Raw genomic sequence first — 27,114 nt, forward strand, 5'->3', positions numbered from 1 at the left:
ATCTTGATTTTAATATGTCATTATCTAAAAATAAATTTAGCATTCACTTTCCTTACCATTTAATTAAAACTAAAATGTATATATATGTATATTAGAATCTAAGTGGAACAATGTATGTATTGATTTCTTACAATGATGTGTATGTTTTTTTTATATATCTGTAAACACTTTTTAGAGCAGCAAAAATGATTTGATTTTCAAAAATGGGACAAAATAAATGCTTAATTGTTTGTTGTGAGGAATGTATAAAAGCTTTTATATATGTATGTCTAAGTTTTGAAAATTTAATACAAAATTTCTCATAAGTATTTCATTTTGTAATCATAAAATCTAATAAATATATAAAGGACATTATTTTTTATACATTTTAAGTTAATTTTAGACTAAATTACTTATTTAAACAATAAATAATGATGTTAATTATTTTGTTATAATTTCAAAACATTATTCATTGGCATCCAATACTTTACATATTATGTTATTATGAGTCTTACTATATTTTATTTATAGATATTATGATTCTATTTTTATTGTTTTACGGTACCTTCTTGTCTACCGTTTATTTTTTTAAATATCAGCCTGCAAATATCATTAGCATAACTTAAAAATATTTTGTTTGGTAAAGATTTATAATATATATTTATATAATGCCATTTAATAAGTACAATAAAATATGTATATTTTTTTTACATAATATTGTTATAAGTTATTTTAAATTTTAAAACATGTTTATTTTATATACTTTTGATTTTACATATGTTAAAAAAAAAATGAAATAAAAATTACAGTTAAATATGGTATACTGTTTTTTTTCTGAACACAATTTTCAAAAGTAACATATTAATAATTATATATAGCGTGATATACCCGAATGGAAAAAAATCAACAATAAAATATGTATACAGTATCATTTTACATTGACTTATATGATATCGATGAATCATATTTTTTGTATTACAACGGGTTCAAGCCTTTTTTATAACATACATAAACGATATTAATACAATGATAACATCAACGGGAGTTTCATACAAGTAGGTAGATATTCACAATAAATATAGAATTAAAAACAAGTTTGCGCCGAAACCCAGAATATTTCAACCTTAACGTGTATTATTGAATCTGAAAATTCAATATACCCACCACATGTATTATACAACATTTAACATGCATATAAGATGATATAACACACAAACACACATAATAGCGTATAAATTCATATTACATTTAGTATATACACGGAATTGGTATACATATACGTATATACAAATTTATAATAATAAATGATAATATTAGGCGATCTCGCGATCGCAGACATGCGTGGGGTTTCAATTGTGTGTATATGAAAAGCTGAAACCACTTCGTCGTTGCTGGGGTACGTTTTGGTTTTGAGTTCAGGTTGCGTGCGGGAAATGATTAAAATCCGAGCGACGTTTACCTTACGTATAGGTATGCGGCAATAGTTTGTCCGCGTTTCAGTAAGACTTGTAATGCTTTCAATTATCTGACAGTCTTCGAATTTTATTTTGAAAAAAATGCGAATATATATAAGTATATGAACATTGAATTCGAATTTCAGTTGTACCGTAAAATATATGAAAACAGTGAGGTTGTTTGGGATATAAGCAAAACAAGTTATGTAATGAAAATACGATGTTGCATACTATAATATCAAAATATTGGCTATATAAAAGAAAATTAAACATTTTTTTTTTCGAGATTTTTTCTGACAGATGTCACTGTCAATGACAGATTATTTGCTTGTCTTTAGCTGTTCAATATCGATTGAATGAATATTCATTTAGGTACATACGCCGTTATATAACTGATGTGATACTATTGACATTTAATACAATTATAAAATCATATTATGTATTATACAGACGTTATGTACGTAGTTCACGAATCGTAAAGTAATATGCAAGGCTGGGCATGAATAAAAAGCCAGAGTTAATTTACTTTTAATTAGGTTATAAATGTTATAATATAACAAGTCACGTTTATGTAATGTAACTTCTAATTTATTGAATTGAAATTGTTTTCCATCATAGCCAATCAGTTAATTAATCGAGTCAAATATCAAGTTAACTGTTTCCTAATATCAAACCTAAAAGATTTTAAATTTATAGTTTTGTACAAATTATTTTTTAAATAAAAAAAAAATTAATAATCTTTAGTAATATTTACAATTATTTGTATATGTATTATATATAATATATTGTAAATATATAAATTAAATAAATGTCCATAAATAATTTCCATTGTTTCACCTAAGCCAATTAATTTTTAATCTCTCAATAAGAGAACCTTACCAGGTAACATAGTTTGACGCTTAAATAGACCTTGATGTCGCGATGTCTTATAAAATAAAACGGAACAAAAAAATAATAATAATAAAAACTTCTTTTGGTATGGTCTTTTATATCTTTCTAATGTGTTTTTATTAATGGAACTTTTAATATTATTACATATAAATACATTTATATTCGTGTTTTTAATTTCATCAAACGTACTCGTTATGATTTGTCATGGATTGTAAAATACTCAGTTAAAAAAAAAATTAAACGATTTACAACCAAGTTAAGTAGGTACTTTTTTTCTATTCGATTGGCAATTTTGGCAATTTTTACTAGTTAAAAATAAAATAATATAATTTTTAACTTTAAACATAACCTACTTTTCTAAAATATCAACTCAACTTAACAAGTTAAAAACAAAAAAAAATTGGTAACTTGCCCAGCCTCGGTAATGTGTACGGTAGGTACCGCGCGTCGTCTCTCGTGTAACTGCCAATGGCCAGCGATCATCCCGACGGTGCTGGCGTGTAATGATCTTAATGCGGCACGATTAAATAGATGACGTTCAACGAGCTACGGAGTTTTGGTGAAAAAAACACCGATCCACGTGAAATATATCAAATCACCCGTCACTTGTATCTCGTGTCATCGAGTATCGTTGCGATAGCACAACCGAGCACGTATTAAACAATATATTTTATAGTCAAATAATACGTATTTTTCCTAATTGATTTTAAAACGTATTATTTTCGCGATGATATTGGACTGTAATAACGTCCGTCCGTCCGCGTCCAACGCGAAATACTACGCTATACACATCCCAGTTCTCATCCGGTCGTTATCATCCAAATCGTCTACTTTTATGATCGTCGTCGTCGTCATCATCATCGTCATCCCGTTCATATTATTTGCATACTGCTCATCCGATATAATTATTTCAACATAATAAATCTATAAAAATAACACACACACACACACACACACACACACACAGACATTGTTGGGGAATCTACGACGTGACTACGATGAAAATCAAACGCTGTGGATGCTCAGATTTGATGCACGTTTACGGTGGTCGTGGTGGTAGTGGTCGAGTGTTCCCACATCAGACCACTGCTGGTAGGCGTCTTCAAGCAGAGTTCTCTGTCGTCAGATGTACCGTTTCCGCCGTTATCACATCCACCGACGCTGATGGACACCGTCCCGTGCTGGCGGTCCAGACGGTCGCCGTCGCGGTGATGGTTATGATGGTGGTGATGGTGGTGGTGATGGTGACGTCCTCGGTGAGACCGCCTGAAGTGGTCAGTGGACGACGAAGAACCGCCTACGCCGACGCCCAACTGTCTGCACTCGAACGCCGTCGCCCCGTTGCACGTGGCCTCGCTGTCGTCCATCGCCGCGATGACACACGCGCCGCCGCCTGGCCCTCCCCGGATGTCAGCGGCAAAGTGCCAGCCGCACATCCACACGCCCCTCGGGAAGAACAGCTTGAAGAACAGCCGCTTGAACTTCTCGCCAAATATCACGTAGATGACGAAGTTGACGGACGAGTTGATGGTCACCAGCAGATTGCTGACCTTGACCAGGTGATCGACGGTGATGCCGTAGAACGCCTCTACCACGTTCGATATGAGCGCCCACACGTTGCACAGCAGGAACACGACCACCACGCACAGCAACATGGTGGCCAGTCCGATCTCCTTCTTCTGCAGCCGTGACAGCCGCTGCCGCTCTCGGTTAGCCCTCCTCACCTGCAACACCCGCGGCGTGCGATTATTAATACTATTTGATTGGTGGGTCGCCTGACTGCGGTCGCGCACATACGACAGGAATACGGGCGATGATTGCCTACATTTTGTGGGAAGTGGAGTTCGTGTATGTAAGGGGGTCTTTCCAGAGATTTTCCAATAAAAAGTATTATATTATGCGTTCTAAGCTGAAATGTATTTTTATCTTATAGCAAAGTTCATCCAGCGATCCAGTTGAAATTAAATCAATTCCATTACGAAAAGGTAAGCTGAATTATACCCTAAACATTTGTTTATGTCTATTATCATAATATGTTGATTTCTGTTTTTTAAATTTCACATTAATTGCACATTACACAATTGTTTTGATCGATTATTGAATATGAATTTTTTACGAAATAAATTCTTAGCATTTTGAACTTTCTAATATTTTGCTCGACGAATATACCTTATTTATTTTTAATTCGTCTATCTAAATTGTTTAGATGTTTGATAAAAAGATTTAAAACCGTTGCACTCAGTATTCAATAATAACTTATTTACCATTAAAATAAAGTCGTATTTTTGTTTCATGTTTTTTGTCACACATTCGCATTTGTTGGAAGTGAGTTCTTACCTAAATGACAACACAATATGATACCTATCGAGTGTTAGATGACATAACATAAGTAGAAATATATCATAAATGGGTGTTAATTCAAATAATAGGTAATAACTGAAAAAATGTATAAACAAAAGTATTACACACTTCCAGTGTTTAATAGAAACTACAAAAAAAAAACAATTTTCATTTCATTAAATATGTTATATTATATAACATAACATAAAAATATCGTCATTCAACTTAGATTTATGTAGAGCATTGTCTTCAGCTAACATACCATTAAATAAGGCCAACAACGCTATTATTCGCGATTTTAGGAAAAGTATACGGGAAAAGAGATACTTGATGAATCGACAATGCGCAAAAACTATTTATCAGAGTGCTATCATGAAACAATGAATAAAATTCGAAGTTATGTAACCGACAAGAAAATTTGGGTTTCAATCGATGAAACAACTGATTGTGAAGTGGAGAGGAGTTTTTCCAGGTGACTATTATTATTTAACTATAATAATTTAAATAAATACAATTTTTTACATAGAGATTTTTTATTTAATAGATTCAAAAACGTATATTAGCACCAAACAGACGAAGATTTACAGTGGAATATTTGAAACAAACTTTAATTATTTAATGCAACTCTTTTTAATTTATTTTTTATATTTTATTTCATTTTTTCATTTTTTTCAATTTTTCTATATATTTATTTCATTTCTTGTCCAATAATTTCTTTATTTCAAATGCATATTTTTAAATTTTTCATGCATATTTAGCTGGTTTTTAATGCATAAGTGCATACATATTCATATATTTTTTAGTGCATAAATATCCTAACCCTAACTTATATAATATAAACCACTATTTTGATAAAGTGTTATCCTTTTAAAGATATGAGACAAACTTCATGATACGTACGATTCATCTAATATGGTACGTATAAATATAATATTTTGACGACGTATCCACAACATATCATAATATCAATATAATCAATATATTATGTTGAATTTTCACCAAAACTATCCTAAACTAACCGCGAGTGAATTTTCATTATTTTGTTTCGAGTATCACTACAACCACTATATTATTTAAAGGGAAAAAAAAAATAACTAAGTAAATAATAATATTATGTTTAGTAAAAATAATGTATATCTACTCTAACAAAATATACAGTACCTGCTGTAACATAAAAATAAAACGACTGATTCTGAGTTTATGGGAACCTTTAAAGTGGGTTTTTTATGTAGTGGAAAATTGTTTAATCTTTTAAGAGAATCATTTTGTATAAATCGACGGATTTTGAGGATAAAACATTTGAAGTTATTTGAACATACGGACACTTTACGAGTTTACGAATCATTCCGATTAAATACACTCGTACTAATATAATTATTACATTTTCACGCAAGTCACAGTAACCACATGAATACAGCACAAACTTAATTAATATGTACACATGTAAAATATTTGATTTCAACGTTATTAATACTGCTGTCACGTGTAAGTAACTACAATGTGTAAGTAAAATGTACAACATTTAAGTATAAAACAATATTTCATATTCAATACGTAATATAATTTGTATTATTGGTGTATAATATTCTATATGTATATATTAATTTGGAATTAAATTAATCTCATAATAATATAATATGCAGCTTTTATATGATTGCTTACTATGAAAAAAACAATCGTATCGATCAAATATTTGTTTTTATTTATTCGTTTATACATCATGCTGTGTTCAGAATATTATGTTATTATCTATAACCAGGGATTGGATGTTGTTATGTTGTTGTGTTTCGACTACGCTCGTTTTAGCAATGAATATTAGGCAAATATTAATATGTTGTTATTGTAAAATTGAGAAAACAATTTGCATTATATTAAAAAACCTTTTCTGGTAGTAGTCTATATGTATGTCAAGTGTTTATATGTTTTGAAATATTGATGTTTTTCAATAGTTTTTTTATAACGTTTATCTTATAAAAATAAAGCAATCAACATGTTTTAATAATAAAATATTAAGGAGAAAACCTATATACGACTATTATGTAATATATCTAATACATAATAAAAATCAATTATTTGAATGTTAATTGTATTAATACGATGTTTTAATTTTGAATTCAAAACACATCTTGAAATATGATTTTAAATTGAAGTGCGGGGTTACGACCATTTTGGTTGTTTGCTATGTATTATGTTATACGCTTTAGATTAAACTAGGTATTAAGCTACAACGATGGTAGATAATATAATAATTGAATACAATTTGCATACATTTTCTCACCCACGTTATTGTGTAGATTCGCATATGTCAGAAATCAGTGATTTAATTTTGAAAATACAAACAGGTTCTGTATGTTGTAGGTTTACGTTTTAGTAGGATCAGAACTAAAATACATCAATTTGATTTTCTAATTATCTTTATTTTTATATACATATTAGGTTGTGTTATCAATGTTTTATTTTTTATGCTCAGAATAAATCGTATAGTAACATTGTTTAAAAAGTTATCCTTATTGAGAACTATAAAGTTATAAATAAACACAATTTACCAATTTTTTTTTCATTAATCATTTAAACAGAACTTTTCAGTTTCAAGCCTTAACTTTTTTTTAATCAATACCTAATCTGTTAAGCCTCAAAATTGAATATCATAGTACCGCGTGTAAGAAGAGCTATTTAGATTTACCATTTAGTTTTCAATGAGAATTCAAAACTGAATAAAAGTCTAAGAAGATGTAGTCTCAAATTGAGTGCTTTATGCTTGTTTTTTAAGTGGGACTTAAAGTGAGACGTTAATCAAGTATTAGACCCAGCTATTTAGTATTTAGTCATATCATTTTTTGTTTAACCAAATTTTCATTTTGAGAAATATTTGTTAAATTAAAATAATCAATTTCTAAAAATAGATATATTATAAAAAAATATTTGAAAATGTCTCACTGAAAATCTCAACAGAGATGGTTAAGACTAGATTTTCTTTCTATATTCATTTTTGCTAAGAAAAAGTTCAAATTATGAGGCCTAATGCAAAACACTTATTTTGTTAGTTTTTACATTTAATAATTGTTAAAAATCATTAATTTTGTATGAAGATAATTATATAATAGTTTGATGTTAAAACTTGTTCCCATGAACAATTATATTTGTTGAGATAACGCTTTGTGTTTTTTTAATATTAATTTGTTTTACAGTAATATTTTTTACGTTCATAAAATATTCTTAAATATCATTCAAATATATAAGGTTTTTTTTTTGAATGTTGTTTCTATTGGTAGACATCGTGCGGTTTTATATTTGTTTCAGATTATTACAGTGAAAGCAACTTGGTATGATTTAGTAAGGAACTTATAAGATTCAGATAAGACGCGTAACTTTTGTCTCACATCACCAATATTGTTAACCACTTCAAAGTAACTGGCATCTAAGAAATATTTAATATTGTATAATAATACCAACTAGCATACTTATAGTAACTTATATAATTTCTGAATCGTTATAACGCGTGGTAGCCGATAAACCACACTCTGTCTGTTTTCGTTGCAGAAACAACAGAGGATTGATTATTTACCAAAACTATTATCGCCATAACAAACGCAATAATGCAATATCCCTTCTTTGTCAGCTCTAAATACATCCATTGTGTACCATAATTCACGCTTGAGAATGAATTGTTTCAACGTGCTTTGATAACTTAGAGATAGTGTAGGTAAACTATTAAGTACAGAATTCGGTATCATATGAGTAATCCGATCATGAGCTTAAGCAGAGTGCGCGCTAATAATTTGCACTGAAAACACTGTTCAATGTTCAAAAATCGATCTCATATAGTAATAATCTCTATGACTACCGCGTGACCATGATAATTATAATTGTATTATAATATAATATAATTTACGGATCATGGTTATATACGTATGGACTGATGTTGTAAAAACGGGTTTCATTAAACGGAAATCGGCGAATCCATGATGATCTTGGGTTATTTCGCGGTTCACTGTACAATAAATTAAAATCGTATTGTTTTCGTTTACGGAAAAACGTTCCGTATTAGATATCTTACACTATTGCTATGCGTTTGGTGAACCTAAACACGGATTATTTACGTTAAATTTAATCATCGGTAACTTATTTTCTAAATCACCTATACCTATACTAAATTCATAGAATAACTGCCGTTGATTATTTCAAATACAACCGGAACAAAAACCGAATTTGAAGTTATTAGACTCACGTGGTTAAGTGTACATTGGTTTTAATCTAGGTACATTAGGCTGGATGGAATTTCGTTATAATACAAACTTAGAAAACGTGGGGTTGAATATAAAATGAAAAGAATTGAATTGTTTTTAAGTATATATTTGTAATTATATACATTACATGATACGTATTTAAAAAATAAATAAATAAAACACTAAAAATTATAAAGAATCATCATTAGCTAATACGCTAGAATCGTAATAAAATCTATGCGTTTAGGTTAAGTTAGTTTTTTGTACAGATGTTCTAGCCTAAGTATAATAATTTGAGTAGACGTATCTTGACGTAGATGCGTTACAATTTCTCAGATCTCGGTGTTATGAATTCACGGGTAATATTAGAATAATTTAGAACTATTACAATACTTAATTCATACGCGTATACCTAGCAAAAATCTATGATTTGTATAATATACGTATGAGAAATTATTATGGTGTAACCGTATTATAGAATTCCATTAAAATATTATGTAATACGTGATTATTTTTGAATTAAAAACGCGACACAATGAATGTTTTACTCGGTACGACACACGAGTCACTTGTAAAATATTATTATACAATATATTGTAATAGTAGTAGGTAGGCACCATACGTGTGTGTATATATCAGCATCACGTGTCAGACATATGATTTGAGTACATTAAGACGTCATGTACTCATGTGCCAAGTGCAGCTTATTGTATACCATATACACATTTACGGTTTACAATATTTTATACGTCAGTTCTCTAAGAACACCGATCCGAGGGTGAACACTGCGTAATTTACAACCGGCGCGTGTATAATAATATTATACACTTAAAAACTTAAAATATGATTCGGATACGGGATTATAACAGCAGCAAAAGGAGCGCTTTAACAAATTATGCACATGGTAACAGAATTGAACGCGTCACTTAAATGTTGTACAATTTAACATGTCAAGCGCGCATTATTACGAAATCCTGTTGAAATACTTCATTAAATCGCTGGCATGTGAATTCGATTTCTATAGACTCGTCGGCTGGACACAAACACATCGGTTGCATTAATCCACATCAAGTTCAAAGAAATTGTTATTATTTATCATACAGCCATTCAGGTATTATAGAGTTACAATAATATAATAAGTCACACCTAATAATATGTACCGATAAACACATCGAGTTATACGTATTACATTGTAATATGTTATTACTGTATGGTATATATTTTAATAGTATCGTTTTCTTGTAAAAGCTAACAATTAGTTGATAAAATAATAGGTACTTTTTATGTTTCTGTCTTATTTTACAAAGTTTACACATCTACACATTAAACTAAAGGTTTGGTAATTTTCACGAAAATTATATTATTTGATGTAGGGTTGTTTAATATATTTATCTAGCACGGATGAAACGAAACAGTGTGATGCACATAATATTTTCAGCTACCGCAATTTGTTTGAATGGACACCGTTTGTTTCAACTACACGTAAAGTGTGATGGCAAAAACTAATTGTCCGAAATAATTCACTGGACTAGAAGAGTACGGTTTAAATGTAGGTATAATAAATAGCTAGTGGCGTTCGTATTTACTTGACATGATACAGTGGCCTTTTAAGTCTGACTTCACAGCATTAAGTCGTATTTTATTATGATCTTGTATTATGACTAACATTGTTTTTTAAAAATTTCTGTATACTTGAGTCACGTTGGACGTATTAATCTAATCAAAATATTCGGGGAAATATATGTACCAACTTTTTTGTATAATTTCTTTCAAAATAATATAATTTTACTAATTACATTAATTTTTATGTCTAGTAAAATGCTAATATAACCAATAAAGGTTTAAATATTTGATAAAACTGCCGAACCTTTAATGTTACTATTTTTTGTTGATTTTTGCTTGTATTTTAAGTATAACATTTTAATTTTGACCCTCTACATTACCAACCGAATCAAATTTTCTACCAAATATCACATAGCAATTTAAAAACATCAAACTTACATAGACACAATTATTTTTAAATGATGCATATTAATTACAATTGTACTTATTATGTTTACGATACATATAGTATTGACTTAAAAATAGTATAATTAAATAATATTATTTTCATATAATATATTATGCTTTATTAAATTTTTCTTTTCGAATAAATCACAAAATATTCTTAGAGAGAGAAGTTGTTATACTGTATCCGCTGAAAATTATTTTTCTCGTGTAATGATTAATCATTGAATCCAAATTCTACACATTCATGCAGTGTCTTATTCAATGATGAGATAAGAAAACTAATTTATAGCACTACTTTATATTTCTATTTCCTAGGTTTTATTTTATTAATTACATGTCAACTTCACGAAACTGTATACAATTATTTTTGTAATTTACAATTAGTTGTATTTTAACAGTAAAACAAAATTATGTCTAAGTTGGTACGAATAGTCAGAAGTCGTCACACACACACACACACACACACACACACACACACACACACACACACACACACACACACACACACACACATACACACATATATGTATATATTTGAATTGGGACTCTATAGTGTATAGAGAATTGTATGGTTACACAACATTAGAAAATTGACAAAAATGCTTTCAGATATAGTAAAAAATAATGTTTATTTTAGAGCACGAAAATATAGTTTTTTAACGTCTAAATTGCGGTTGAATCAGTCCTCTGTGGCGCCTAAAACGACGCTTTACCATAATATTTTCATTTTTATAATCTGGAAAATGGTTTTAACTTAATAAGATTATAATTGAATATGATGGTGATAAAATACAGAATTATAAATTTATGCATTTGGTAAAACTGATGATGAAATTATCGTTTGAATCATAATAGTAAAGGTGTGCATTGATTATGTTCATAGTATTTTTAGTTTGAATTGAATTCGGTTCATTAAATATTTATTTTAGAATTTTAAGAGACTGTGGAGTTAAATATAAAATAAAAGGGAGCTGAATTTCTTTCAATCATATTTAACACAATAAAATAAAGCAGAAATATCATATTATATAAAAAATATTTTTTGAATCTATAATTAGGTAGAAGAAAAATCCATCATAATTTTAGAATTCATAGTTTATTTTAACAAAATTTTAGTATAAATTGAGCAGTGTTAGTAAAATTATTACAACGTAGGTAATACATTGGAAAACTTTATTAAATAACTTTTGCGAGAGTTATGTTTATATATATTATGTATAATAATATAATAATAATAATAATAATAATGTTCGTATTTAATTAATTAATTTTATTTTCTAAACATATTATAATTATACGAGCTTTAGTCTAATATATATTTATTTTTATGAAATTATTAAAGTTTATACAAATGTAATTAAAAAAATGTACAATTGAATCGAAAGCTTTAGTTTGTTGAAAAAATATCCACATATATTTCGTATAATAATAATACAATTTATCTATATCTTACATGTATTTACTAGATCATACATAATATGTAATATATTACGATCCGTTTAAGACGTTTAAGTGTTTATACTTATTAATTCAATATGTTTTAAATGTATTAAAATTGTATATAATTTAATTTAAATTTTACACAGATATAATATTTAAAGTTATGATGACCGGAGTTATGGAATAGTATTTTCCCGAGAAACTATAAGCCCCTTTACTCCACTTATCAACACTTTTAAGTATACATATAATTGACTGATCGTTCACAATTTGATTTTTATGTATCAATATTCAATATACTTACAAAAATTATTTTAATTTGAAATCTGATATCAGTGAAATCATGAGTTTATATTGTAATTTATCAATCATAAAAATAAAACTTTAAAAGTGATTTAAATAAACAATTAAAGCTGACTCTTAGAAATAATGAGAATAGACTCTCAATTGGATTACCTAGTGTGTACACTTATTAATTTTGTTAAATCGGGGTAATAGTTGTTTTTTTTTATTAAAGAGTAAATTATATTACATAAAATGTTCATATACATATATATTTAAGTAATATTTATACTCAATGCTTAAGCTATCTGAGAATTTAAATTAAGACCCGTAATAGATGTTCATTTTCCTTTGATGCATAACAATTATGGTAATATAGTTTTTTAATGTCATTCAAATGCAAATGCATTCGACTAACATAAAGTGCATTTTTTTGCAATATTTTATTATGTAAACAATCCTTTTGTACTGTACTCAATGATATTGATTGTAGGAGGTGAATATTTTTTATTATTCCCGGAAACTTATCAGAAATCGAATTGATATTTCTTGTCAAACCACTCAAACCGCAACGATTGATCTGTCTGGATTACTAGAGAAATAGTTGTAAAACGAATAAAATGTATACGAATACATTATTTTCAAAATCAATGAAAAAAAAAAAAATAATAAAATAGAATTGCTATCCTTAGATAAAATGAAGGACATCACGGATTTCACTAGGTAATGGGAAACGACAAACATATTATTCGGTCTGAAATCATAAATATTTTCTATATTTTCACATTTTATATTATTTAAATGCACGTACATCATGCTATTAAACATATACATCACAGCTGCTTTTTTTATCAATACACAATTTCTGATTTATGAATGTATGTCTTTATTACGAATTCTTGAAAAATTCGATTTTATTGAATATAATAATATATTAACAGTAAATGTTATATTTATAAACATAATTACACAATAAAAAATGTGCTTGACAATATTACTAGAAATGGAATGTATCTACTGGTACAGTGGTATCCAGAATTGTGGTTGACTCAGTTACCTAAATTATTGATTATAACTGTAAAAATAATAATCTTATTTAGTTACACGTAAATTATAATATAAGTATTTTTTATGTATGTAACTCGATATTATGTAGTTACATTTTTCTCGATTAAGGTAGTTTTATGTATGTAAAATTGCCTATTAAAAACGCCGTCAAACGTAGGATAAAAAATGATGTAAGAAAAGAACGGTTTTTTTTTTATCCATTTGTCTTTTTGTTTTCAATGTATTCAAAGACATGTACCCGAAAAATGTTTTTATAGATAATATAAATTTGGTTTATTTTTTCTTCAATGAAAAAAGGGTACTACTATAACCGTTTGTCCGGAAAGTCAGTATTGCAAACTAAAATTTGAAACTGGGTAACCTACGTGTCATTTATTTTAAAATAATCGCTAAGACCATAAAACTTTAAACCTTAGAAGGTATTTATAATATTAAATAAATCCAATAGACCAATATAATTCTAATTAAATTAAATTTTAATTAAAATTAATCTGGGTATCATGATAATATGAAACGACACCAGTATTTAAAAAAAATATTTATCGGTGAATTAAGCAAAACAAATTGTTATAATTAAATTGTATACAAATCTGTGTATTATGAAAACTGGTTGAAGAATAAGAAAACAATTCCAATAACATAAAAATAAACCCAGAAAAGTTATGTACATATAATATATTTAAGAAAACAGACCAAAAAAAAAAAACAAAAACATTTATAACTATAAATAATTATTTATTTTTTCTAAATGTTCATTTCAACATTTCAATTTGAACATAATGCTAGGAAGCTCACGAAATATTTAAAATTAGTAAGTAAATATAAAAGGAACCTTTGAAACCTAATTAAAAAATATTGTTTTTATTTTAAATGGCAATACATGTATCTGATTTAAAAATGGATAAAAAAAAAATAATAAATAAAATTGTAAAGATCATCAACTAATTATATCAACCACTGTATAGGCAACGTGGAAAATTAAGATTTTAAACCATTTGTGATGTTATTCTGTATTATTTCGGAGTTAGAGTTTAGTATTATTAAAAATGTTAAGTTTCATTTTAATTAAAAAAAATTATTGAATCCATTAGAATCTAATATTAAAATATTAAATTTTCTATTATTTATAAATAATAAACATTACGATACGAATAAATAGTTTTATAAAAAATGTATTGTTGCAGTAATAATTATTGTTTTTTTGTTAGATAAATTCAATTATACTAAACGAAAATATCAAATATTATATTTTGTATATTGGGACAAATATATTATAATACATATATTTTTGTTTACTGTAATCGTGTTAACAATAATTTTGTATTAAAAAAGATTTCCATTAAATAAAAAAATTTAGATACCTAATATTTATTTTGAAAAATGCGAAGTATTAGAGTTCCAAAAAAAAAAAAGAAAAATTGAATTAAAATATTTATTTTACTGAGTACATTGAAAAGCATTTTATTCAATTATTAATGTTTATTCACGATTATTAATACTATTCATATATAGATTTTCATGAATATAAGTGGATATTTTTATGAAAAAAATAAGAAAATAATTTATACTAAAATATTAGAAGTATTTAAGGATCGATTATATCTGTATTGTAATTAAATATTTAATATATTTTATAACTACGATAAATTGCATTACAACAATGATTCAAGTACGCTATTTTTAAACGAATAATTCATAATTCTTTATAGTTTCATATATACATTTATCTTTATTTTCACAGATAATAATATGATCTTATGTACTTCGGGTAGTGTAAATAATTCATCTTTAAATGATCTGCAAGCGCAGAATCCAAAATTAATATCTACAATAATTTATTGAATAACAATTAAATTTATTGCGATAATAATAATTGTTTTGGTCTATAAATTATTTTGAATATTTTTAAATATATTATGTATATTTTAATATATAATAAATACGTATCGTAATATTATAGTAACTGAGAAATGTTAATTTGATTTAAATTAGTGATAAAATACATTTCACACAATTTAAATTTTTTTATTTGAGTTCCTAAAACGTTGATTTAAAATAACAATTTCGATGGAAAAATATTAGTTAATGAATTATTTATAGTATATATTGTTATGAATAAAAAATAGCATGCAATTTTAACATATAATAGAGTGATATGGTAAAATAATTTTTGGAGAGTGTCATAAGATCATTAATGTGCGTTAGAATAACACTTTGTACCTTAAAGTTATTCAATTACTTCCGAGCAAAATAGCTAAACTTTCGGGTTGAAATCTCAAACGAAAACTCCTTAAATAGCTCAATGGTAACGTACCCTTAGCAAATGTTATCATTTAACTTAAACACCTAAGTACTGAAATGAATTTGCTTTGAAATCTATATCATCTAAATAGCTATAAAAATTGAACGAATTCGGAATTATTACCGAACAAGTAATTGTAACTAAAATTAAGTACTCATTGTTTTAATTTTATTTAAAAATAAAAGTTGAACCAAATCCATACAAAGAATAAAGTAACAGAATCGAAAACATACAATGATTCACACTAAAATTACATATTACAATATACGACATTAAATATTTGTAACATTGAAATATGAGACAATACATGATAATATATTGGCAATATTTAAAAATACGTATTTATTTATTATTTTAAAATGAAAATAGTTTTATTAAAAACAATAGTATCTGCCAAACATATATAAAAAACCTAATATTAACTATTTGACAAACATAATATTGTTGATATTATTATTCATATATCATATAAAATATAAATATTAGAGATATCAATCTCTCTATTTGCTCAACCTTTAAAATGCATTCGGTCATTTCGTCTAAAACGATTATCTACAAGATATTATTAATATTTATTAAATATCCTAGTGCTTATATCCAAGTACATATAATAGTGAGTAAACAATAGATGTGCTTAAAAATTAAACACAATAAAATACACAAAGAAACTATAAGCATAATATTCTCTTTGTTAACTACAGTAATATTATGTACATATTATTTGATATATAGTGTGATATATTATTATACTCGTAGTGGGTGTTTCCTTCCGAGTATATTAAAGAGTTTCATTACTACCCTGTATCAGTTATATAACTTCATTGACCTTAAACTTACTATATTTCAAAATGATTCTGATATTAGCGGTTCTTTTTTATATTTCGAAGGCATTTGATAAATTACACGGACTTATTATAGTGCCTTATTGAATATTCAATATCTTGCTTTAATTATTGAATATATTTATACAAAAGCGTATTCATGGACATGTCACTATTTTTTATTTCAAACTATTTATACAAGGTTTATATTTTACCTCAGTGTCATTGGTTTTTAATTTATAAAAACTTAAATTAACACTTTGTTGCCCATAACACATTTCAAAACTTAAGTAAGTTATTTTGAATAATATAACAAAAATCATAAAAAATGTTTTGCTAAACTTTATTTAAAACCATAGAATACTCTACAATGTAAATAATTTAAAATGCATTTTATATTATTTATAGTATTCGGTTAAGTTCAGCTTTAGTTTGAATTTCTTGTGATGGAATTTCAAAAACACAAATAATAGTCATATTAATAGATTGCAAATTCTTCGTTTCTACTTTCTATAATAATTTATTCTGTTATGATCATTAACTTGATAAAAATGTATTAAAATAATTGAATTCAATAGCGTGAATTGACTTTTAAATTTAAAAATTTAGTCACGTAAATATAATTAGCATAAACCATTAATAAACGAATAGAACTGGATGGGTTTTCAGTAAGTAATATACTAACCAATATTTTATTAATTTCACTTACATCGACTTAATCAGAAACAATATAAAACTGTGTGATATTAAATTAAAAAAGCACCCAATACAATTTAATATAATAGTTTTTGTAATCGATTGAAATAACATTGGTAGAAGTGTACTCATTTTCACCAATGAGCATTAAACATATTTCAATCCACTTGTTGAAAGAGGAAGTTTATTTTTATTTTACTTAACAATAAATTATAGTATAATATTTATAATATTTTCAAATACATGGGCCGTGCTATAATCTTGATTTAATGCGACAAAAAGGCACGCGATCATATACAGATGACGTAAAATCACACAAGAGCGCTTAACCCATTGGAGAGTAACTTGTCACAGCCATACGCAGTGAATCACATGATTCATGATCCGTAACCTCAACCTCACCCATTGAACAAACTTTAGTAACATTAATAGAACTTAGTACAAAACGTATATGATAGTATTGTCCTCAAACTACCTAAAAAACCTAATCTAAAGTGTGCGCTATAATTTTTCGATTTTTAATGGTATCAGTTGGATGAGAACAGTTCTGTGAGGATCAATTTATTTTGTTCAACGCATAATTTAAAAACAAAAAAAAAAGGTGCTGGTGGTAAACCTTTTTTTTATTCAAAGTCATTGGTAGTTGCTTTTTGGTGATTGAAACGAGTACCTACGTAACGAGTTTTTATTTTATAGTTAGCAGATATGTATTTATTTTTTAGTATCACAGAATTTAAATTTTATGTACCTATGTATAAACTATAAGCATTTACAAAATGTTCAATATTCTTTAGAACCATATTGTATTCAACACAATATTTTTAATATTATTTTAATGTTTTAATAAATTTAATATATATAATTTATACACCGATTCCATGTATACCATTAATATATTTAGCTTCTTGTGTATTTAAAAAAAATATTGAGTTATATTTTGAAACATGTTTATTATCTTTTTACTATGATTATATGTATGTTTATGAAAATAACATTGTACCTACAAAGTCTACAATTCATTCAATGTTTGGTCAATTTTAAATTGCTTATACCAATTATTAAGTCAATCAACGTTTTTATGTAACGCCTAAATATACATTCAGGTAAATTTCTCAATAGTTTGAAACATATATAATTCCTAAATTTGTTGAGAAAAATAAAATAAATAGGATCAAACATTAATGTTATAGTGAAACCATTTTAAGTGGATTGCAAATACTATAGTATATTCTTTGAGATTTAAAAATGTTAATGCCGACGATTTGATTTGAAAATGTTTCAGTTAAATATTGTTGATATGACCTTGTGCTTCCTCAACAATGCATAGAGTCATCTTACATGGTCAATTTAGGATTTTCAGATATTAATCACGCGAACAAAGAATATACAAATCTTCAGGAATGTAAGTTAAATTATTTTTCAAAAAAAAAATTTCTATAAAATTATTAGTTATTTAAATAACGTAAAATATTTTAGTCATAATAAATAATCAATAAAAAATCGGGATAAATCAACAATTACTAAAATATGTATTTACGATAAAATCCGTTCTCCACTAGTCACTAATATTCATAATTTATAGTTATAAACGTGAATTTACCAATATTTTTCTACTATAATATGCGTGTATTTTTTTTATATTGATATTAAAAATACAAATAAAATAATATTAACTATATTTAATCGTTGTTAAGTCTATAAGTTATTTTTCTAATATATTTTTTTTCCGATTACTAAAATTGAAAATATCTCAAAAATATGAAATATCTCATCAATAAAATATCCAATTATTCAATGAATTTTTTACTAAATGTTTGTATCTGGTTCAAAATAATAGCATAATTTACATGGAATAATTATTGACAAATACTTTTTTTGAACTACTTGACTACGTTGTATCTTTTTTATGCTGCTGCCTTGCTGTATAAATCTATCGTTAAATTTATTTTACTATTTGTACGCTTCAGATACATACATACTAGATTTATTTAATATTCTGTGATCCTTTTTTTATATTCTATCGCATTCTAAATAATACATTTCTTCTTTTTTTTTCAGTAATTTTCCTCTCATTATTTATTGATTGATTAAAGTATTTCAGTCCCAATTATCTACAATAATAACTTTTTTATTTGATTTATAATACATATTATATTAATTAAGGGTTATAACACTTATAACGAACTATTAAATCTATTTAATTTATATAATAAACTTAATGGTTTATTCAGCAAGAACATAAGTACTATTCATAATGTTTTAATTATAAACTATAATAATAATTAATAAATGTTGTGATGTACCTATACAAAAGTTATAACAGACGCTACATTTAATTTATCCATAGTTTTATTTTGACAGTTTGAAGAAGTTCATTTTTCAATCATATATAACAAAAAAAAAAAAATAATAAAACATTTGAGTAGGTATTGATTTGATAAATAATTTATTAAATATTTTAACATCTTAATCATTCTCAATTTCATGGTATTTAAATTTTTTAATTTTTATTTTATTATTTTAATCACTATAAATACCAACTATAGGTTTTCTCATTGATGATTATTTATAGTTGACACTTATTGTTACTAGGCATGAACATTTTTAGATTAAATAAAAATAAAACCTCAACACTTTTTGAACTACAAACTGTTAAATTATTCGTAAGTTTGTCTACAAATGCGTATTAGCAACTAAAGAATCTACAAATCACACAATTTGTTACTCTTTCATAGTATAAGCAATTAAATTAAATACGTTTGACCTGAAAAAACTTGATATGTTACGTGTTTTTCCGTGTATCTTATAAGGAAAACATTGTGAAAAACAAAAAATTCAATATCTAATACAAATGTGACGCATAAAACCTATAAAAATATAATTGAACTTAATGTAACTATGTGTAAAATACCAAATAAAACACATAACATTTTTTTTTTGTGGTTTAAGCTGCTTGTTTGTTGAGTATAAAATAAATGCAAAGGTAGGTACACCTATTAATCTGTAGTTATTATTGACAAGACGTCTCGTAACTTACTTTTAAGTTGAAATACTTATCGTTTAATAGATATCTATTATAACATAACATGCAGTGAAATAACGTTAAACCAGTAGTGTACCAACTGAAAGTGAGATATGATTGATATTATAGTGGTCTGATTTGTTTTATGATATAATATTTGTCTTTAATAATAATTATCAGTATCGAATACATTATATACTGTTTAATCATTATTTTACTTATGGCTGTAAAAATCAACCACGAATAATATTTCTTTACGGACCCTTATGTATTTTACAATAAATTATATTTTTGAATATTGTTGTGTGATAATTGATAATAATTTAATGATTGGTGAAAACAAAAAATAATAATATAAGTTCCGAATTTTTTAAAAGTCTTTGTTACTCGTTGATAAAATATTTACACATAATAATTGAAGCAGAACATTTTAACGATGGTGACTTTCTTTTACTCATCATGAAAATAAAAGGAAGAAAAGGTCATTAATACTATTTTAACTTAATCAATAGTTTTGTATTTGCTTATATTGAAATAAAATTAATTAATGTTTTAAAAGCGAAATTAAATTTCGTCATCTGATAAGACCTTGCGAGAAAAAAAAAACGCCATGTCCTCAGTTACTATCCCGACTTCTTGGGGTTTTGTGATAAATGTAAGAGCATCGCTCATTTTTGTTATAACACCATTATTTAGTGCTCAATTAATGTACTTTATATTTATTTAATGTCCAATAAATGGCAGTTGCTCTCCAATACTCACTTACAAATAATACCTCAATAATTATTTATACGACTTTAATTTAGTGTACACGGAGTCCATGGAAATACCTACATAAAATATGCTTTATTTAGACGTTAGCAGCGAACACCGCTGTAATAAAATACGGAAAATCCCACGTCGCGCGGGGAAACGCAACACTAGAACTGAAAAAATTGAACCATCGGACAGCGGACAGTAATATTATTAAGCACTCGATTTTGGTACGTCACAGTGACTTCACTCGGCTCGCGCGTTAACCGGACCACGCGCGATATCGCTGCGTCGAGCTCACCTGTCGGTATATGGCGGCGTTCAGCACGGCCAGCGATCCGAACGGTATGAAGTACATGATGAGCAGGTACATCCAGTGTATGTAAATGGATATGTAGTCGCGGTCGTTGCGCAGGTCGCTAGGGTACACCTGGTACACGTACTGGTTGGAACCGGTGTGCATGCACTTCTGGACGGTCACCTCCAGGAACCGGGTGACGTTGTAGAGGACGGCGAACGCGATGGTGGCCACCACGTAGGCCCGGGCCCGGCCGTACGTGCACAGGGACCGGGCGCGGAGCGGGTGGCACACGGCCACGAACCGTTCCAGGGTGACGGTGAGCGTCAGGTAAACGGACACGGTCTGCGATATCATCGCTATGGGGTAGACGACGGGCGCGATCAGCGGGTACACCTTGAAGTAGTAGTTGAACAGGTGTCCGGTGGCCGGGTAGACCACGGGCAGCCCGAACAGCAGCATGGACGTGACGATCAGCACCGTGTCGCACCGGGCCAGGCCGATTAGCAGGTAGTTGATGGACGACTTCATCTGCGGCCGGGACAGGATCACCATCGATATGACGTTGCCCAGTATGCCGAACACGCCGATCACGTTCAGCAGCACCCCATAGGTGACGAACTCGAACAGCAGGCTGTAGTCGTCCTCGTCCGTGCCCTCGAATATGGGACAGAACACTACGGTGGTCGTCTCGTCGTGTGCGGACCAGTTGCCATCGCTGCCTCCGCCGCCGCCGCTCCAATCGGGGAAAGGCGACGACGACCGATTTCCGACCGTCCCCCCACCGTGATCGTCGGCCGACGAGGAGTTCATCGTGTCCGTGACCGCCGTCCGAGCACTTGCCGTCCGACGTTGGAACGCAGCATCGGTGTCTTACGTCTGCGGAACAACAGATAACACGATTTTAAAAATATTATTATTTTATCATCTACGTAATTGTGGTCTGCAGGGCACAAGACGTATCGTCGTATACTTCAAGGAGGATAAGGAGGGGGGTGTTTCGTTTGAAATCGGGTCTGGGTTTTGGTTTTGTCTTACCGTCTGAACAACAAAAGGAATTATCAAATCTCCATTAAATAATTAGTAAAAAAAACATATTTATAATTATTTTATATTTTATTTTCATATTTATTGTTGACGGAGAAAAAAAATGAAATAGTTCATTGATGTGTAGTAAAAAGAGGCGTTATTTCCGTTTACTGCAACCCACCCCGTGGTTGAAACTTTCAGACCATTGTTTAATTTCTTGGTATGAAACTATAAACCCGAGTCCTCAAATGCACGATGAAGAAATATGATTTATAACTTTAAATGGTAGGGTGTCGTCAAGCTCAAGGTAAAAATGATATAACAAGATTTTAAACTACATAAATGTCTCTAAAATCACTAAACCTTGTGCTCGTAAGGCAATACTTGAAAATATGGTTTTGTATTTTTGAATCATCACACTTCTAGGGCTTCAATGATGAATGAGCCAGTGAATAGGACTTCTTACAGTACATACGAGTATGCCTATTTTTTTAATATATATTATTATAAGTTCCTAGTCCTCAAAGTCTCTTGTATTATTCATGATGATGCACAATATTATTATCCAGTAACTGTGTACTTAACCTGTCCAGTTATATAATTCACTATATACACGCCTGACTGCAAGAAACTGATTTATTTTCTCGGATTTAACTGTTCCCGTCAAAAATACAAGAATGAAGAAATAATGTTTAATTTTTTTAAATTATAATCATCATGTAAAATTTCATCCAAAATGGTTCTACTATTCAGTGCTCGAATTGGGAAAGATAAATAGAAGAGCTCAATCCAACGAATTAAAAACTTAAAAACTCAAATACATAATTACTTAAATAATATTAATCAATATACACAATTTATTAAATATACTAAATAGATAACAAAAATAATAATTATTGTTTTCGTTAAAAATTGATGTAAATTGAAGCATTGCTACTATTCATCTCTTTCATCCCGCTAACATAATATTTCGTTTGATCATAAATTATGTAAATTTTAATTTATCACGTTTCACTTTTAATTTTTATAATTTTCTTTGTTTAAGATATTATTTATTTATTTAATTTTTATATTTTTTTTTGTTTAAGAAAAATTGAAATGGAACTATTATATTTTAATCTACTTTAAATCATCTGTACAAAATGTACTTAAAACATGTTTTCATAAATCTATACCCATTAAGGTTAGGTTTTAAAATAATTTATTAAATTACAATTTATTACTATTAATTAATATATTTTAAAAATTAAAAACTAAAATATATATATTAATTAGTGTTAGATTAAACAAAACTGCATCAATACAAACGTATTACATAAACTCAAACTAGACTAAATAAATTATTATTAATTTTTATTCTGTATACAGTTTTTTCCTGTTTAATTGTGTTATATTTATCGAAAATAAATATTCCTATTTTATGTTTAATTTAAAAAAAAAATGAATATTATAAAGATTATATAATAAGAATATAAGATATATAAGATATATATATATATATATAATACGATTGAATGATAAAACTATTTTATTATTAATCACAGTATTATAATATAATAGGTATTTAATCCCATAATAGAAAACAAGACTTTTACGTAAATTAAAAAATATATAAATATGTATGTAAGTGTAACTACATAGTTTATATGTCTTTTAATGCTTCATTGTTTTTTTGGACTTTTATTATACATTAAATTTTAACATATATGTTTGTTGTATACTTGTTTTATGATAAACAAAAAGTAAATTTTAACAAAATATTTTACGCTTTCTATGATGACAACAATTATTGTATACTTGTCACTATTAAAATAGTTAAAACTTTACACGTAAATATACTTAGATAGGTGGGTATACCTAATTTATATTTAAAAGAAAAAATATTTATAACTTTAATTATAAGCTTGGTTTTAAGAATTATTATTTAAATAACTAATAGTACTTACGTACTTAATAGATATTTATGTATTATACAAGTAAGTTTTCACTAGGTATAGATATATGCTTATCATATAAACTTATTAATTTTACACTGTATACCATGAAAAAAAAATGTTTTAAATAAATTATAATATTATATAATATGTATAAAAGTAAAAAGATAAAATATCTGTTAGGAAATAATTAAATTTTTTTTTTTTAGGTTTTGACTTACAATTGATTATTTCTTCAGTTCAAACATTTTTCTTTTTTATAAGAGGTAGTTATTCCATTCATAATTTGTCAGATTTATTCATTCAATGGTAGTCTTTTATAATATTGAATCCACATTTTCAACCAATGTATTTAAGTGCTTTATGACCACTTCTATCTGTTTTTGATTTATTATTGTAACGTTTAGACGATGATATTACCTACTTAAATTATATTTTTCATAAGTGTCTTGATGCTATTTTTTGCCACTCAAAATGAAATCGTTCATCTCCAAAATGTTTCTTGATGAAAACGATATGTTATATGTTACGCTTTATCGAAAATTGAATGTATTTTTCTTCTGTATAGTATTATAATATATTATATGTTATGTATATAATATATTATTATAAGATAAAAAAAAAATACCGAAAAATCTGGTTCGATATCTATACATCATAATGTGGAGGTGATTCAGAGGTGTCGACATATATTTCCTATCTTGGCGACTGATAATTTATAGCAGCCGGCTGATTCTGTCGAAAACAGAAACTAATTTTTCAAACAATAAAATGTCTAATGGTCGAGTTTTATTCGGTGTTTTACAATCCAATGTATTATTTAAGAGGCGACTAGAAGATGTACTCATTTTTGTACTTATTGGAAGTGCATTTAATAGCAAGTTAAACCAACCAAATAATACAGTCGACAAAAAGAATAAATAGAAAGTTATTAAAACAAAAACATAAATATTTCCGAGTTTATTTCGTTAATCATCCAATTCATTGGATTTTGGTGCGAAGATCCTTAATTTAATTGTTACAACATCATCCAACCAGGCTATATTGTTATGTTATAACGAAAACATGGCGAACGCATTTCCGTACACCTGTGTTTACACGTTTTCGAATAAACAAGCACGTCCTTAAGTCTAACAAGTGAAAATTAATCGTATAGATTTTAGAAATCTCTGATACCGTTCCCGTTATGTTTAACTGAAATATTGTTTAACGTACGATGGAAGTCATCAATAATAACACACTGTTGAACGGAAATATCTAACCAGAATAATTATGGATAATCATAAATCACATTAATTATATTACACTTAAAAATGTCTATTTAAAAATTACCAATATTATTACTATCAGTACGTCGTATAATATTGAAAATTAACAGTAATGTAGTATAAAAACTAAATATCATGTAAATCCTTGACGCATGTCTTTAAGGATCGTAAATGGGTTCTCCCTTTTAAAATATACAAATAAATAAATAAATATCAAATTATATCACGTATTATCTTCACAAAAAAAAATGTATTGAGAAACCATTTTTCAAGACATAAGTTTCAAATACTTCAATACTTTTATTCAAATCAATTTATTTCTATTCCTTTGTGCCCTGTGGTTATCGATTATTAAAATACCTAATGTTTTTAATTTATTAATAAATTATATTTTATGATGATTTAATTCTAATATTTATTATATAATATCCTAAGATAGTATTAAATAAAAAATGCATATCATAATTGAAATAAATTTATCAGATTTTCGTTTATAATATATTTTTATTATTATGTATACGTATTAAATGATTAATTTTAGTATATAATTCTATAAAATCCAAATATTTTATTAAAAGGATATAAAGTAGGTACCAGTATAGTATTGAAACAAATATTATATCTTATATTATAAAACGCGTGACGTTTCGCCCGAAAAACACTTGAGCGCGCTTGCTGTACTCGCCGCAGTTCCTAAAACGGAAAAAAGAATGCGCTCCGGTCGCCGTTATCGCGTCCGGTCGGTTATCAAAAATGTGTTGGACAACTATACTATTACTATTATTATTATTATTATATATTTCACTTTTATACGGATTTTATAGCGTTTTCCGAGTTTTCCAGTGTTCGCGTGATTTACGATATTTTATATTGGCGATATATTAGCCATTGGGCGTGACAAAAAAGTCGTTTAATACGTATATATAATAATATAATAAATATAAATAATGAATAAAATACACATCGAACGGATGTTTCAGATATTTACAAATATATTTTAAAGAAAATCAACGAGAATGTCTGTGTGTGTGTGTGTGTGTAATGAAATACGAATTAAACGATTACGACGCGAATTCGGTGACGGTTCGGAAACGGTTTAAGTGCTCGAGATTTGACGTCGGTTTTCAACTCAAACTGTAGTCGATAGGATTAGGCGTTAGGATAGGATAGGAATTAGGCAGGTGTACCGAGATCGAATCCCGCCCCGGCTACTTTCCCGGCGGCGCTTTGATTAACACTGCGAGTCATTTTTTGCATTTTTTTTTCCAATGTTCTTTTTATTTTTATATGATTTTGCCGGC

The 27,114-nt window shown here is 27.6% G+C and overlaps 1 protein-coding gene and 1 long non-coding RNA gene across 4 annotated transcripts in view; one reads left to right on the forward strand and one right to left on the reverse strand.

Annotated features, from left to right (window-relative positions):
• Positions 1–704: 704 nt before the first annotated feature.
• Positions 705–27,114, reverse strand: part of LOC132917380 (FMRFamide receptor) — a 118,265-nt gene continuing 91,855 nt past the window's right edge. The window contains exons 2-3 of one of the 2 annotated variants that reach the window (XM_060978096.1): positions 21,586–22,461; positions 705–4,048 (exon numbers count right to left, since the gene is read on the reverse strand). In XM_060978096.1, the coding sequence (XP_060834079.1) occupies positions 3,347–4,048; positions 21,586–22,395 (1,512 nt within the window). In that variant the 5' untranslated portion in view covers positions 22,396–22,461 and the 3' untranslated portion in view covers positions 705–3,346. The remainder of the gene's footprint in view (positions 4,049–21,585; positions 22,462–27,114) is intronic. The other variant, XM_060978095.1, reaches the window with a different exon arrangement.
• On the forward strand, positions 9,662–21,587 carry LOC132917381 (uncharacterized). 2 transcript variants are annotated; one of them, XR_009660276.1, is made up of 4 exons: positions 9,662–9,794; positions 9,915–10,001; positions 18,792–18,911; positions 21,386–21,587. It is a non-coding gene; the product is annotated as an uncharacterized LOC132917381 (long non-coding RNA). The 2 variants fall into 2 exon arrangements; XR_009660275.1 differs by having other exon boundaries at positions 9,662–10,001.

This window comes from Rhopalosiphum padi, chromosome 1, assembly GCF_020882245.1.
Source record: "Rhopalosiphum padi isolate XX-2018 chromosome 1, ASM2088224v1, whole genome shotgun sequence".
NCBI classification, from domain to species: Eukaryota; Metazoa; Arthropoda; class Insecta; order Hemiptera; family Aphididae; genus Rhopalosiphum; species Rhopalosiphum padi.